The sequence below is a fragment of the Dermacentor albipictus genome, chromosome 5 (genome assembly GCF_038994185.2).
Source record: "Dermacentor albipictus isolate Rhodes 1998 colony chromosome 5, USDA_Dalb.pri_finalv2, whole genome shotgun sequence".
Taxonomy (NCBI): Eukaryota; Metazoa; Arthropoda; class Arachnida; order Ixodida; family Ixodidae; genus Dermacentor; species Dermacentor albipictus.
In genome coordinates, this window is record NC_091825.1 from 135,897,645 (window position 1) to 135,912,997 (window position 15,353).

Here is a 15,353-nt window from a genome sequence, read left to right on the forward strand (position 1 = left end):
GGGTCAGCGGATCCTGTTTTTCAGGCGGCTTGTCACTGCTTTTATAATCCCCGAGGCCCATTGTCACTCAACCGGCCCAATACAAAGTCAGCACACGACGGTCGTCCGAGGGGTCCAACCAGCGACCGCGCTGGCCACTCGGTTCAAAGTTCGCGCGCGCGGTGACCTCCAGGCAAGGGAGGTGCGGCGCCGGGCCGTCGGGCACACGCGGGCACGTCAAAACACGCTGCTCCGCCGAGGCTTCTCCCGCACGAAGGCGCAGCATCTTGACTTGTGAAGGGAGAATTATGGCGCTCGCAGGATAGATTCTGCATCTTGCAGATTCGGGATCCGGGCTTGTGGTAATGGCACAACAGCATCCCCGCCCTCAGATAAGGCGCCGGGAAGACGAGCTGCCTCCACGTGGCTCGGATGCCAGGCGCGCACGTTCGTCAGGCTCGTCCAAGTTCACGTCCAGTGTCGGGACGCCAGGTAACCTCACGTGCCCAGGTCCGACTCGCCAGGACAGGAGCTCTGCTCACCACGTCGTCGCCAAGGCACCTTGACCAGCTCCGCTCGGGTCGTTCCTAAGACCTTGCTTCTCGCCACTGGTCCCGCTTGGTCGTTCTGCAGCTTGCAAAACCGACCGGCAAAAGGCAACACCCAACACGAACAAGTGCCCTCTGTCTCCCGTCAAACACCAGACAAGGCCATAATTCAAATCAACCTAACTAAATTGTTTTCCCCTTTTTTCTCCCGCTGCAACAAGAGGCAGGTGTACGATCTAGCACACAAGGCTTAAACAATCAGTTTTCAAATCATCAACATAACAAAATAGAAACAAATAATAATCAGCAATAATAATGACAAATAGAATGGTCCCCTTGAAATCGCTTTGGACCGAAAACATACTACTGAGGAAGCAAATGAGGCCATTCATTTTTCCCGGCGATATTTTCGCGGAATCCGAAGCTGCTTATATTTGCGACCCTGCTTATCCGTGTAGCGGCGGTACAATAAGCCAGATTCCTTGCCAAATGAAACCCCTTTTTTTTTCACTCCCCGTTTGACGCTCTTCCTCAGATCGGCTAATGAACAGCCTTCCTGTTGCTCGCGAATCAGACTTTTTCTTTCAACTGCAGCCTGCTCCTGCCGGCTGGCGGAAACCGGAGCGAGTGTGGAGCCCGCGTCGCCTAATTGCGGCGTCGAGTCTATATCGCGGCTAGCACTGCACGCGTCACTCCCACTCACTTCCAGGACCCGCTCGTCTAGGCCAGCCTCCGAGCTCTGCCTCTCCCGTGACTGCTCGCCACTCAAGTTACCCTGATCAGTCCGTGTGCCGCACCGCCTTTCGCTCACCGACGCTAAGTCAAGTTCCCTCGACAGCGGGCGCGCTTTGGATCGCGTGGGGGCCATGTACGCCACGTCGGCAAAGAATGATTTGCCCTGATCCCTCAGCAGCTGCTCCGAGCTATTTGAGAAGAGGTAGGAAAATTGCTCCGGGAGGGCGGCTGACACAGCGGCTTCGGTGTTAAGTTTTCCAAACTCTCCTTCAATGATAACCGCTGCGATCGGTAAACAGACACTCTCCTTCTCGGCCACTTGCCGTATCCTCACGCACTCTCCCGTAAAATCACTCGAGGAGACGAAAGATGGGCGAACAACGTCCATAGTTGCTGCAGAGTCCCGCAGTGCTCGGCACTTCTTGCCGTTTACCTTAATTTCCTGCACGTAGGGCTCCAATAGACGTATGTTTTTGTGAGTTTCCTGTATCGTTGCAAAAGCAATTCTCTCTGGGCAGCTTGCAGCGATGTGCCCTTGCTTTTTGCAATTGTAGCAGGTTAACGGTCTCCGTTTTTCAAAAGAACGCGTCATTTCGTTTCGCTGTTTCGGACCATCGTCATCATTCTGAGATGCATTCTGTCCATCCCTTACAGTTTCTTTGGGAAGGGACTCGTCGTCCCGAAACTCGCGACGCGTGATTTCCTTCCGTTCGTCGGGCTTCCCGTAAAACACATCTCTTCTATCAGCTTTTTCTACGCGCACTGCCTTGCTGTGCAAGCTGCGGCGTGTGTAATACTCTTCCGCTAACTCTGCTGCCTTGTTTAGCTTAACCTCCTTTAGCCTATCTTGCAGCCAGAGCCGGACATCCTCATCAATGCAACGGTAGAACTGCTCCAACGCGATGCATTCGACAATTTTGTCGCGGTCGTCGTAAACCTCTTCGCCCTTCAGCCATTCCACCAAGTCGGCTTTTAGACGAAACGCGAAGTCAACATTCGACTCCTTACCCTTTTTTGCATACCGGAACCTCTGCCGGAAAGCTTCGGGCGACAATTTGTACTTCCGCAGTAGCGCTTCCTTCACATCACTGTAGCTCTCAAACGCCTCTTTCGATAAGCAAGTTATTACGTCTGATGCCTCCCCAGGAAGCAACGCTAACAGATTCTGTGCCCAGAGGGATCGCTCAATGCTATTCCGTTCACACACGTGCTCAAATTTCACGAGGTATTTGGCCATATCCTCTCCGACGACAAAGGGTGGAAGTTGATCGCGTATTCTGGGAACATTAGAAGTGAGACTAGGCGCTGGCGAGCTATTTCGGGTCTCCAACTCTTTCATTTTAAGCTCGTGCTCACGGATCTCTCTCCTTTCCTCCATGCAACGTTCCTTCTCCCTCTTTTCCTCCTCGCGACGTTGCTGTTCTCTCCTTTCCTCCTTTTCCTCCTCGCGACGTTGCTGTTCTCTCCTTTCCTCCTTTTCCTCCTCGCGACGTTGCTGTTCTCTCCTTTCCTCCTTTTCCTCCTCGCGACGTTGCTGTTCTCTCCTTTCCTGCTCGCAACGTTCCTTCTCCTCCCTTTCCCGACGTTCATTGATATCCGCCCAGGCCTCAGCGGCTTCCTCAGCCGTTACGTCCCCGGTCCTCATGACCTCAAGGATCGCATTCTTTCTTTTGGTTGAGCCCAACTCAATGCCCAACTCCTCACAAATTTCGAGAAGTTCCTTCACCTTGTACTTCTCCATCGTTCACACTGTCCTCCTGCTGTTTACCCTTTTTGAAAATACCTGCCGTACGCTACTATAACACTACTAGTAAGACATATGCAAGTATTTCACACACTGCCCTGTTTACCCCCTCAGCATCCCCTGGTTTTCAAAACACTCTTACTAGGCTTGAAACACACAAGGTTATCACAATGCAACACCAAATCCTTCCCTAAGCTACTATAACCTGTGTCAGAGAAAGTCTGGTGTTTGAGGTAAACTTCAGGCACTCACCGCGCCGAGGTAGCTGATGCCGGTCAATCCCGTAGCTGCCATCCAGTGTTATGACTTCCACCGGTGCCACCAGTGTTACGACATCCAACCGGTGCCACCAGTGTTACGAACTTCAACCGCTGCACCACGATAACGGCTTTGTGGTCCCGTAGCGCTCGTCACCCGTTTCGTGACAGAGCGTTGGTAGCGAAGACTCCGAGCCTGGCGTCGATGAGAATAACAAAAGGGACTTTATACATTATATACAGGTTATCATACAGGACATGAACGGATCGGCACTGGGGCCGAGAGCTCACACAAACGCGACTGTTCTCGCACGACGGCGTCCGGCGAAAACGCGTGACACATCTCACCCCAGTCGGGAGCGACCCTCTCTCCAGGTGGGGTCAGCGGATCCTGTTTTTCAGGCGGCTTGTCACTGCTTTTATAATCCCCGAGGCCCATTGTCACTCAACCGGCCCAATACAAAGTCAGCACACGACGGTCGTCCGAGGGGTCCAACCAGCGACCGCGCTGGCCACTCGGTTCAAAGTTCGCGCGCGCGGTGACCTCCAGGCAAGGGAGGTGCGGCGCCGGGCCGTCGGGCACACGCGGGCACGTCAAAACACGCTGCTCCGCCGAGGCTTCTCCCGCACGAAGGCGCAGCATCTTGACTTGTGAAGGGAGAATTATGGCGCTCGCAGGATAGATTCTGCATCTTGCAGATTCGGGATCCGGGCTTGTGGTAATGGCACAACAGCACGTGCACGTTAATGACTGGAGCACCTCTCAGCGTAGTTTGTTATGCGACTGACGAGCACGCGATCTTCTTTTTGTTCACGCGAATCGGTGCATCCTTTTGTCGTGCGTGAGATGCATTGGAGACACAAAAGCCGGTGATGGAGCTTAATACGTTACACTTTTCACACGAATGTGAGCTCATTCTATTCAATGCGACATCCGCACAACGCTGCAGCGGTTGTAGCTCGAGGTTTCTCGTTGTCGAACGTGAGAGCATTTCTTTTTAAAAGACTAGTGGTGATTCTCAGTCTACGCTAGCTCGCTCACTCACTCTGCCTCCCTCTGGCTGTGTCGCTTATTCCCTATCTTACTCATTCATTTAAATTACTTGAATGCACGAATTACGAGTACAACTGTGAAGAGGCTCAGTAAAACCAACGTTTTTGTAGAATGTGTCTTCAGTGCCGTCAGAGTTTCTTTAGTTCCCTCGATTGGCACTCAAGTCCCTTTGTAGGACAGGCACCGGTTGGCGTTGTGAGAGTAGACATTACAAATTGTACGCGTATGATAAGCCTACTAATTCAGTTGTGGTATCCTTTCAAAATTAGGTGCAAGAAACCAGTGAAAAGTAAAAGTGCGGGAACTAGCAGCTTTCATCGTTTTAAAGGCGTTCTACACAGGAGTTTTGCCTGGTCAAATTTTTCGGTCCCACGCCGCTGCTCGGAGGTCAGTTCGAACTCTGGTACTACGAACTAAAATCTCAAAGTATACATTCCTCCTCTTTCGCACCGCGATGTGTGCAGATTCCACTGATACTGACAAATAACCTTTTGTGAATCAAGTTGATCGTTATCTCTCTTCAGCATGAAGCGTTCTTTTAACACAGCAGCTCATTTTATTAAACAGCGTCACCTTCACGCGTGATCACACCGTCCACTCTAACACGTGATTCCGTTCTGTGCCTTTACTTTCAGTGTGCACGCGCTCAACATGAGACTCTGGTTGAGCGTGATTCTCTTCGGTAAGTTTTTGTTCACGTTCCTCTTTCCTTGCGCCGTTCACTTTAAACTCAGTATTCGGGCTTGTTCCTTGCTGACGTCCACGTCATCATGCTAAGCTTCCTTCACTTTCACTTCTTTCTTCGCAGCTTCGCTGGCGGTCCACCTGTCCGCTCGGCCACCAAAAAGGGTAAGAATCGTTTCCCCCGCGCAGCTGCGAAAGAGTGGACGCCTGTGCGCTCATGATATTCGCGACGTTTCCAGAGCTTGAAGGAAAGCAGAACGCTTGAGGAACAAAAAACTAATAACAGTACAAGAGGGACGCTAGATGTACGTCTCCTCTACGCTTAATCTCTCCAATAAGAGGATTAGCGTTTTAGAAAGACGTTACTGGTAAAATACCTCGCTGGATTTTGATGCATGGCGGCTCAGGCAGCTCTTACAGCTTAAATGTTTAGGACGGAGAAACTCGGAACCCAACTTCAAAGTCTGGCTTGCCGTTCTAGCTCTTTATTTAATCGAAATTAATGTCTCGTGACTGCAAAACACCGCTAACTGCGTGATATGAGAATACTGAAAGCTGGCTTTGCCGCGGACATACGAGCACTGTGAAAAAGGGCACACAAAAGCGGGCTGGGAACAAATACAGGCGCACAACATAAAACGGCACTCTATAACTATGGGCCGTCTTCCTGCCTCATATCGTGCGTAGTGGTAAAGTCGCGCTAGCTCGAGGGACAAAAGTGCGGCCACGCTGCCTTTCAAAATGCGCTCGCTCGGCGTGAACATCCGCCGGTGGGTCAGCGGGCCACAGCGTGTGAAAAGCTTTGTGTGGAGCGAAAGTGCTAAAAATCTGTCGGTTTCTGTTAAATGCTGATTCGGCGAGTCAATTGGGTCAGTGGAACGCTGCATGCCAGTCGGAAGTGTCCCACACAAGCTAAACTCACTTTGATATTCAATAACACATTGAGGATCCAGTAAAACATAGAAAATTGGCTGTCAACAATGCTGGCCGTTGGCTATTCACACAAGCCTTCGACGTGCTAGCAGGAGACCTGAGTCCTCTCTGCATCAGGGTGTCAAGATAGTAGCGTTTACGAGTGGTAGTAGTCTGCTGTGCCTCAACATAATAATAATAATAATAAAAAAGTTGCGGTGACATGGGTGTTTCTACAATCGCTCTGGTTTAATCGTAAAACGTTATTCCTCAGTAACCATGTGAGATGAAGCTACAGTTGTGGCTTGTTCGCGCTCATTTAGTTCATCGAAATTACTTCTCTCGTCATAGTTTGGGCAGCGGAAAGGTGCTGCACTAAACGCGCTCTTGTAGTCCTCACCACAATCATCGCTTACAAAACTCGGAGCTGCCTGGACAAGTCATCACGTAACATAGCGTATTGATCGGGAATCCATACACGCACACACAGCAGCTAAACAAATGAGAACAAGCTCAACTGCCAACCAAGGGTTGGTTGATAGTTAAGCTAGTTGTGGTTTGTCTATCTTCTGCGTGTGCGTGTGTGGTTTTGCTCCGGACATGCCGTCGAGTAGTACTGGCAAGAAAACTTTGCGTCCCACTTTTTCTGCTTCTTTTTTTTTACCTAGTTGTACACTGCATAATTAGGGTACGAAACCACAGTTTCTCGAGGATGCCATAAACAATTAAGTACGTCAACTTATATGCGACCGGTTCAGAGCGCGTGCCAAGTGCGGCGCGGCGTCGGACGCGAAAACTGTTCACGTGACTGAGCCGGAGGTGGTGGTCACGTGATATCGCAATTAACTCAATGCACGCGCCATTCAGCCTGGTCCAGCGAAGGGAGGTCGTGCAGTGGACTCGCCACTGAACGCTGCCGAGTTGAGGGGACCGTGTCTCCCTGTTATAGCGTCGTGCGATGAATGGCCTCGGCTTTCGGCAGCAGCGTGGTCGTAGTGTGCGTGTGTGTGTGTGTGTACGCGTCACTGGGCGTCTGGTAGCACCAATGGAACGCCACATCAGATTTCGGTAGCGTCAGTAGCCTCCCGCTTCACCTTTGGAGACACGCTGCGCTCGGCACGCGTTAAAATGTATAGCGTAATTAATTATTCGTTGCGGTCTCGAGGAATTCAGGCTCCATAGCGTAGTCACTGGGTCGAGCTATCCAATAAACGTAAGTAAATAAGACAAGAGATTTTGACACTAATCTTTTCAACAGTTTGTCGAGCACCAACGCTGCTTACGATTACATCGCAAGAGGTCGCAGCGCCAAGAACCCGGATTTCTCTCGGGGTCTCGCAGATAACCCGACAGTCGCGCAACCGTGGCGGCGGAAGCAGCTACGCGCGGCCTGACGCTGGCGGCGCCGGCGGTGGAGGCGGCGATGTCGACTACGGCGGTCCAGCACCCGGGGTGACCTTCGACGATGACGTGGGACCCGACGTAGACCTACCTGCTCCAGGAGCCGGTCCAGCGCCGGGCTATGGCCCTGGTCCGGCACCTGCTCCGGCACCAGCGCCGAGGCCCAGTATGTATAGTGCGCGTTTATTTAGCGACGTGCGCCGTCAGCGCTCTCAGAACTTAGACTCCAGGCTGTTAGCGGGCCCTCCTGACACGAACTCGCATGTAATCGCGTCCTACAGTCTGTCCTCATAATCACTCCTCATACTTTTTCTCCTCCTCGCCTAAGCTCTAAGCAGAGCAACAGGCTAGAAGGCCTCAGGTCGACCTTTCTGCTTTTACTCAAGTAAATTCTCTCTCTCTCCTTTATCAATGTGGAGCTTTACTGCTGCTGTTCGAACAAGGCGCAGCGTTAAAGGAAAAACGCGAACACGTACACGTTGGATGAAGCTGCCGCCAGTGTGTGCGCCTATCTTGCCTTAAGTTGTTGATTGGATAACACTTTAGTGCGAGCAGATAGATGCAAAGTGGGGTACGTAGACACCTTGATGCGCCAAACAATTCATTTTCGGGACATTCACACATTTATGCACCATGAGTAACCGCGTGAATTTCCCGAGAATAAATCGCTGAAGTTAGCTCATGTGGCGTCTACGTGTCCTCTTTTGTCCTTGTCGGCTTGCGCTAAGACGTTATCCAAGTTTGCATACCAACATGCCCAACACACAGCGACGGTACAAGTTGTTTATTTCTAATCGCAAGAGCGCGTAGGCCTATATGTAGCAAGCGCAATTCCAACTCACTGATCATGAATCAACTACCCTCTACAACACCTGTCGCTGGCACGTTTCTTTGTATGCCACTCCAATTCGCTTTTTAATAAAATGCCCGCGAGCTCTTTCTGTGTCTGTGGCCACTACAAGATACTTCAGGCCTCTTTAGCTGTACGCTCACGTTGGAGTGCCAAGAAAAGTGCTCTCAGCCGCGCTTGGTGGACTAGACAACCACTAGCCAAGGCAGACGTGCGCAAGAATGATTTCAGAAGCATTTTTTTGTGCCGTTTAAGGTGATTTGGACTCGGTTGTGACTGGTTGCTGCACAGTTGTCAGCGAATCTGAGTACTTTCATTATCTCCTACTACTCGTTTCCTTTCTCATCTTGCGACTCCCCGTTTCCTTTTCGCAGAGTAGGGCAGTCACCGGCAACCTGCGCTCGTTTACCTTCATGTATTTCCTCTTGCGTGATTTACTGTAGCTATGTGACATCTAAGCTGCAGCATCAATGATCATAGCCAGTGCATCTCCCGCAGTATACTTCTTTTGCTCCCCTTTCCTATATTTTAAAGACAAAATTGGCATCAGCACTGAAGTCGTAGGCAGCGAAGCAAAAACAAGACACTGCGCACTCCTTTTCAGTCGGAGAGTGCACGATAAGTAATTGACCTTACTGCGCTCTTTTACATTAACAAACAAGATGGTTTTGAATGCATACCACATGTTTTAAACCTACCGGGCACCGAGAAAAAGAAACCGCGACCTATGTCGAGGCTATACGTTTCTGGAGACAAAGTGTTCCTAAGGGCTTGATCACAGTAAGTTTGAGAATTTCGCAATATTCTCAAGGTCATCTTCAAGTGACTCTCAAGGCGTCGTAATGCAAGGCTGACTCACTCGATAGTGTTCCAGCATTTTTGCGCTAACTTGAAATAAGCAAAGCTGTAGATAAACCGGCCCTGCGCCGAGGTCTTCACGAGTCAACGTGCATGCCTCGTTAAAAGTGGACCTTGGCACTCACCTCTTGTTCTCGTCCTCCTGGCACGGCCCGTTGGCCTGTCCAAACGCTGTTGCCTTCTGTGTTCGCTTTAAGTTCGTTCAAATATCCGTCTCTTCGCTTTTGTCTTTTTCTTCGAAAGCGGAAAGTTCTCGCAACGTGTTTCGGCATGCGACACTTACATGCCAAGCCACTTTGCCTGCCATCTCGCTAGCTATCTCGTTTGGCCGACTCCCGTTCCCACGAATCCTACTTGCGTACGACTGACTTTGTGATCGCAGGCTGCTCGCATTCACGACACTCGAAGCCGTCCCTTTATCAATGACGTTATCCGTCTTCAGGGATGGCGAAGTTAACCCTGTGATGCCCAAACACAGTTCGACATCAAAGAAAATCTGAATAACTCGTTCACCTTGTTTATTGTCATGTAGAGAAAATTTAATTGTAAAAAATGATGAAATGTTGTACGAGTTAAAACTGAAATAACATAATAATTAATACATTTTAATTGTGTCCTCAACTGCCGACAGCTGAGAGCTCGTACTAGTGTGTCAAGAATTCCACTATAACATCATAGCCACTGTCTATGCGTCAAGTTTCCCATTCTTAAATCAAAATTTTGAGGCATCAAACTTGACGTAGCATACAGTATGGTATGACACGTAGGGCATTGCAGCGTTAAAGTGACATTAAAAGCGAGCCCGTCCGAAGATATCGATGCTGTGGCCGTAACGCGCAGGACCGGCACCAGGCCCTGCTCCAAGACCGGCTCCTGGACCCGGGCCCGCGCCGGGACCGGCACGCCCAGCTCCTGGCGGTGGAGGCGGCTACGGCGATGGCGGTTACGGTGGTGGTGGAGCAGGCGGAACAGGCGGCGGCGGTTACGGCGGTGGTGGAGCAGGCGGAACAGGCGGCGGCGGTTACGGCGGTGGTGGAGCAGGCGGAGCAGGCGGCGGCGGAGGGGGAGGAGCAGGAGGAGGAGGAGGAGGAGGCGGTCACGACGATGGCCAGTACCACGGCCACGATGACCACGGCCAGTGGCGCCTGGAGGACGCCATCCCCGGCACGCCGGAGACTGACTACCCGACTTTCACCACCATCCCGCAGACCAGTTTCGACTGCAGCGCGCAGGAGTATCCGGCCGGGTACTACGCTGACGTCGAAGCACGATGCCAGGTAAGCACTTAGTTTGCTTTAATTTAGCTTATATGTAGTTACTTGTTAGAAGGCGCGAGGCTACCTGACTACCACATGTTTATTGAACCGTTGCTCGAAAAGAGCAGAGAACATTGCAGCCAGTGCGCTGCTAGTGCCAGTGTCGAGATGCCCGGATCTTCCGTTGCATCGACGGTAGCGAGCATGCGGAGACGCAATATCTCCGCGGTCGACCTGGCGGTGATTGCTCGCCATAGTTTAGCGTAATTAGTTAGCTGTAGTAAGTTTTCACTATCACGGCATGGCAAACTGTTCTGTGGGTGAGCTTGATGAAGGAGGCGTTTAATGATCTTCTTGTTCACTTACTTTAGGTCTTGGTCTATGACACTTGGAGGTTAAGGGACAATTTGTAGGCAGATGAGACCATATTCTGAGGTCGTCATGTCGTGAATAGTACTTCATTCTTGCTCAGAAAGTACGATAAGAGTGAAACTCGCAAGCATATCGCGAAAGATTTGTGCTGTCCGCGACATTATGTTGGGCCACGGTGCTATTCCCACTTCACTGACGTCGCCCACTACTATCACCGCGCCTGCACAGGTGTTCCACATCTGCCAGTCGGACGGTCGCAGCGACGCCTTCCTCTGCCCCGTGGGAACCCTCTTCAACCAACGGTACTTCGTCTGCGACTGGTGGCGGAACGTGAACTGCGATGAGGCGCCCAACTATTACAATCTCAACGGCGACCTCTACAAGCCCGGGCCCTCGTGGAGTCCTGGTGGTGGTGCTCCCGACGGACAGGGATACGTTCCACCGGCGCCGGCTCCAGCTCCACCACCAAGACCAGGTCCTGCGCCAGGTCCAGGTCCGGCCCCGTACCCCGGCCCGGCTCCAGCTCCTGCTCCAGGTCCAGCCCCGGCCCCGTATCCCTCCCCGGCTCCAGCTCCAGCCCCAGCTCCAGCTCCGTATCCCAGCCCAGCTCCAGCTCCAGCGCCAGCACCATATCCCGGTCCGGCTCCGGGTCCTGCTCCGAGTCCAGGGCCAGCACCCGATTATGGAAGGCCCGAGACGCCTCAGCCCGGACCTCCGTCGGATTACGACCAGGATGACTACGATCAGCCAGCGAGAGGCTACGGAGGAGGAGGCCGAAGGCCACGCGCAAACCTCGCGCAACCCAGCGACTGGAACGCCGTGTACTACTACGACCAACCCGACCAGGCAGAACAAGGCCGTTCAGAGGAGAGCGAACAGCGCAGCGTGGAAGGAGAGTATCAGGCGTAGGCATGAGGGAATTCCGGGTTGTGTATAGATCTTCTTCAGTTTAGGTGTGAGGGTGCGCTGCCTGCTTGAAGGGCCTAGGCCGCAGCTTCCTCACCTCCCCAGACGTCGAATGGTGAACCGGAGGAGAGCGAGACAGGAAAGAAGGGTGCGAGACGCAACAACGAAAATTGGTCTGAGTATAGTCAGCCTGACATTGTAAGAAAAACTAGAGATAAGGTTTGGTGGCATTGCAGTTAGTGCACACTGTCTTCTGATTTTATTTCTTTAAGGTAGCGTCCCTAAAACAGCGTTAGTGAGAAGCTGAACAGATCTGCACTGCCCTTCAGTCGAAGTTTGTGAATTGACCTCCCCACTTTGGGCCGCACAGTCAGGACGCTCGCATATTGCCGATCATGACGGCTGCACGTGGAGAGAGGTAACGAAAATGGGGCGCATAATGCGTGCCCAATGTCGTGCACATGTAACGGCTTAATTAATGGTGCTCCCGAGGAGTGGCCCTTTCTGTAGCTGGACAGGCGGCCCTTTCTAGCCATTTGCAGCTGTGCACACGGCACCCTTACGAGGTTCCCCCTCTTCGCGTACTACCTGGATGATCTGTTGGAGCCACGCCTCTCATTTCTAGGCATGCTGGTAGCAAAGCGATTGATCGTTGACCGGTCGGCCCTTATCGTGGAACTGCACTTTGTTTGCACAATAGGCCTGACGTTTGACACCAACCGTGGTACACTCACTGTCAGTGATTGAAAACTTTGGGGTCAACAGCTCCGGCCTCAACAATGGGAACTTTCTGAGTGGAGTGAAATTTGATGTAACAAACTCAGGCGTTGACAGTGCGCCCGGTAGGTCAGGGCCTTTTTTGCAATGCCGTACACGTTGTGACGACTCGGTAAACTTCAAAATTATGCGAGTCCTTTCTTACTTACGTTGATATTCCTTACTGTTTCGTCTACTAGCTTGTTTGAAAGGGCGACAGGTTCAACTCGTTCGCCAACGCCTTTTTCTATGCTAATTATTCCTCCTGACTGTGGTAACCGACCTAAGTAAATTAAAGATATTTAACAGGATGTGCGCACAGCGTGACTAGAAAACAACAGTTCAATGAAAAAAAAATACTGTACACGTCTTATTCAGCGAAGTGAATGGCTTGACTTTTCTTGTTACAGCTTTCATTGAGATATTTAAGGTACAGTGCATGTTTGCTATGTTCTGGTCGTACACACGCCGAGGATTTTCGCAGACAATAACGTGCGAGCCCATAAATTTACATATCTCAGTGTTAGATACACGAAGCACAATTACGCAGTCGTTGTGTCAGACGTGCAATACGGGCAGCCATAACTGAGTCTTTCGAAACATTCCCTCACAGCAGAACACTCGCATGGGTCACCCTCTGGAGCGGAAGTGATGTGTCGAAGGTGTGTGAGAGAAGGTGGCCACATTTCACGTCGTCTGCGCATCTCCACGCGAAGCGCCAACACTAATTAGCCACATGTATACCGGTGTTCAGACTTGCGGGTCAGCTGAACCGATACTTGTGCAATTTCCGTGCGCGCGGTTACGTTTCGCTGTGCCGTGTTTTGAATGCTCCGTTCAGGCCTGCTGGCGGTATTTTTTTTTTTCTTTCTTTCTTTCTCTCTGTCTCTCTAGCGCCCGCGACAACGCATGCCATGGCGCTGACCGGACGAACGGCCAGTTAGTTATCTGCTTACCAGATTTTCAGAGTTTATGTGAAGTTAAGAGACCTCCTTTCTTGTTTCCTGTTTCTCTTTTTGTTAGTTAACCTTTATTAACCGTATTTAATTGTTGCATACGCGCGTGTGCTATGGTTGTTTCCGCGAACCCCCCCCCCTCCCCCTTCCCCCTCCGTCCATCCGTCCGTCCGTCGCTCGCTGCCACCAGTAACAAAGCTGTTGCCAACCGAAGCATGACAGGTTGATTTGATGGCGCATCAACTCATCGCAATATCTTGACAACCTATGACTGAGGTTCCCGTGCTTTGTACAGATCAGTTTTTGCGTGATAGACCTTGTTGAGTTTTGTTTTGTTTATAAGAGCGTTTCTTCCTCGTGTTCTGTCGTCGGCGCGTTTCGGCTGCAGCGTATATGTGTGTTTGTGCGCCTGTATCATAACATTGTGTAACAAGTCACCTCGCTGCCTTCTTGAATACTGTGTAGGTCTTTTGATGTTGCAATTCTTCTCGCCAGGTCCTAGTATACGCGCGTCTATCGAGATCTCCGCTGTTTCTTTGTTTTGTTGCTTTTGCGAGAACTTCTTGCGACGAGTGACGGATGCAACGGCGTCGGAACGGTTGTGCTGGCAGACTTTTCTTACCCCCTGTTCATAGACTGAATAAAGAATTTTCCTGTGTTCGTGTGTGACGAAACAGTTTATTGCACGAAGAGAATGAGTGTTGTGCAACGAGGTTTCATCACTCAAAAAAAAAAAGTGCAAACAGAGGAAACGTTAGTCCTTATTTCACCTGGAGGACTACCACATTCATGCAAAATTTGACCTGAACTTCGAACCCTAAGCTATGTTACACATCTTCAATAACAGCTGTCGTATCAGTAAGAGGGATGATGATATTACAAAATATCTTGCTTCACGTTCTCCGCCGACACACACTTTTTCGAAATTCTTGCGTTGCCACTGTCCATCTTAACGTTGCAGAACACTCCGTGCAGCCTGTCATGCAAAGAAAGCTGATCGTAAGCCTTCAATAAGAAACTCGAGGCAAATCGCACGAATGATGAATGTGGGTCGGGTCTCCCGCGCGGTTTGTTACGAAAAAAAAAAAAAGAAAAGATCGTTCCCAATGCCAGGAATCAGCAACTCCGAACTTTGAATGTAGCTAAATGCAAAAGAAGTGAGGAAGACGCGCCACAGAGCGCAGACATTCATCACCTGGCTATATTGAGGCGTCGTCTCTTTAAATGGCTCAACTTGATCCAACCTCGTTATCACGTTTCCTCATACAATATTCCTTAACACGCATACTTCAAGGTGCGCTCTGTTTCAAAAGCTGAGAACTCTACATAGCCATGAGAAAGGCCGGACCACTCACACAAAGCTGAATAAATTTATCCACTGGCAAAAGGCTTTGTGCAAGTGGCCCCGGAAGTCATATTGCCGTGTCACGTATTCCTTGCTGTGTCCTAACGCGCAGTTATATTCATCATGTCGCACCAACTATAGCCAAGCAACAATTTTCCGTTACTTTTAGCACTCCGATGCCTTTCACTTGTCACCGATTAAAAGGCGTAAGCACGCCGCGTGTATGCAGGAACCACGCGCCTGTGATCCCGATGCCTATCAGCATTCACCATTTATTTTTCACGGGCGAATCAGGATCGAAGCGCGCAGTCTCGGTGCTGCCATGATATGCAAACACGGTACACGGCCATAATGCGGAGGAGCGTTCCGGTACCGGAGCCCGCAGCTAGGGGGCTTTAGCAACTAGCGACTCAAGCGCCCTCTTTACGAGATCGCGTATTCGCCTCCTCGCCCTAATAAGCGGCGCCTTTGCGGGGCGCGGGACGAGAGAGCATGCAGCCCGTGCGAGTTTGCCAAGTAGCACGCCTGAACTTCCTGGTGGAATCGTGCGGTATCATGGCACGACGCCGTGCATGTACGCGGGTAAGGTACACGCGCGCTCCATCGCCTCTCCGCCTTTCCCCTCTCGTTTTTTAACACACGCGCGCGCATCCTCTATGTTTGTATACATCGTAACATTTCAGTGAACGCTATCAAGGCAGCCTGATCAAAGACCCAAAAAGCGGTCTCGCAACCTTACG

At 51.1% G+C, this 15,353-nt stretch overlaps 1 protein-coding gene across 1 annotated transcript; it reads left to right on the top strand.

The window, feature by feature from the left end:
- Positions 1–5,087: 5,087 nt before the first annotated feature.
- Positions 5,088–13,926, top strand: LOC135909301 (skin secretory protein xP2-like). Its single transcript, XM_065441239.1, has 5 exons — positions 5,088–5,094; positions 5,126–5,166; positions 7,255–7,480; positions 9,863–10,299; positions 10,879–13,926. The coding sequence occupies exons 1-5, from the start codon at positions 5,088–5,090 to the stop codon at positions 11,557–11,559; spliced, it is 1,392 nt and encodes a 463-aa protein (XP_065297311.1). The 3' UTR covers positions 11,560–13,926.
- The last annotated feature ends 1,427 nt before the right edge of the window (positions 13,927–15,353 follow it).

Coding starts and splice junctions, on each gene's coding strand:
- LOC135909301 (XM_065441239.1), top strand. Junction 5,167..7,254: donor CCGCTCGGCCACCAAAAAGG/GTAAGAATCGTT, acceptor GGGGTCTCGCAG/ATAACCCGACAGTCGCGCAA. Junction 10,300..10,878: donor ACGTCGAAGCACGATGCCAG/GTAAGCACTTAG, acceptor GCGCCTGCACAG/GTGTTCCACATCTGCCAGTC.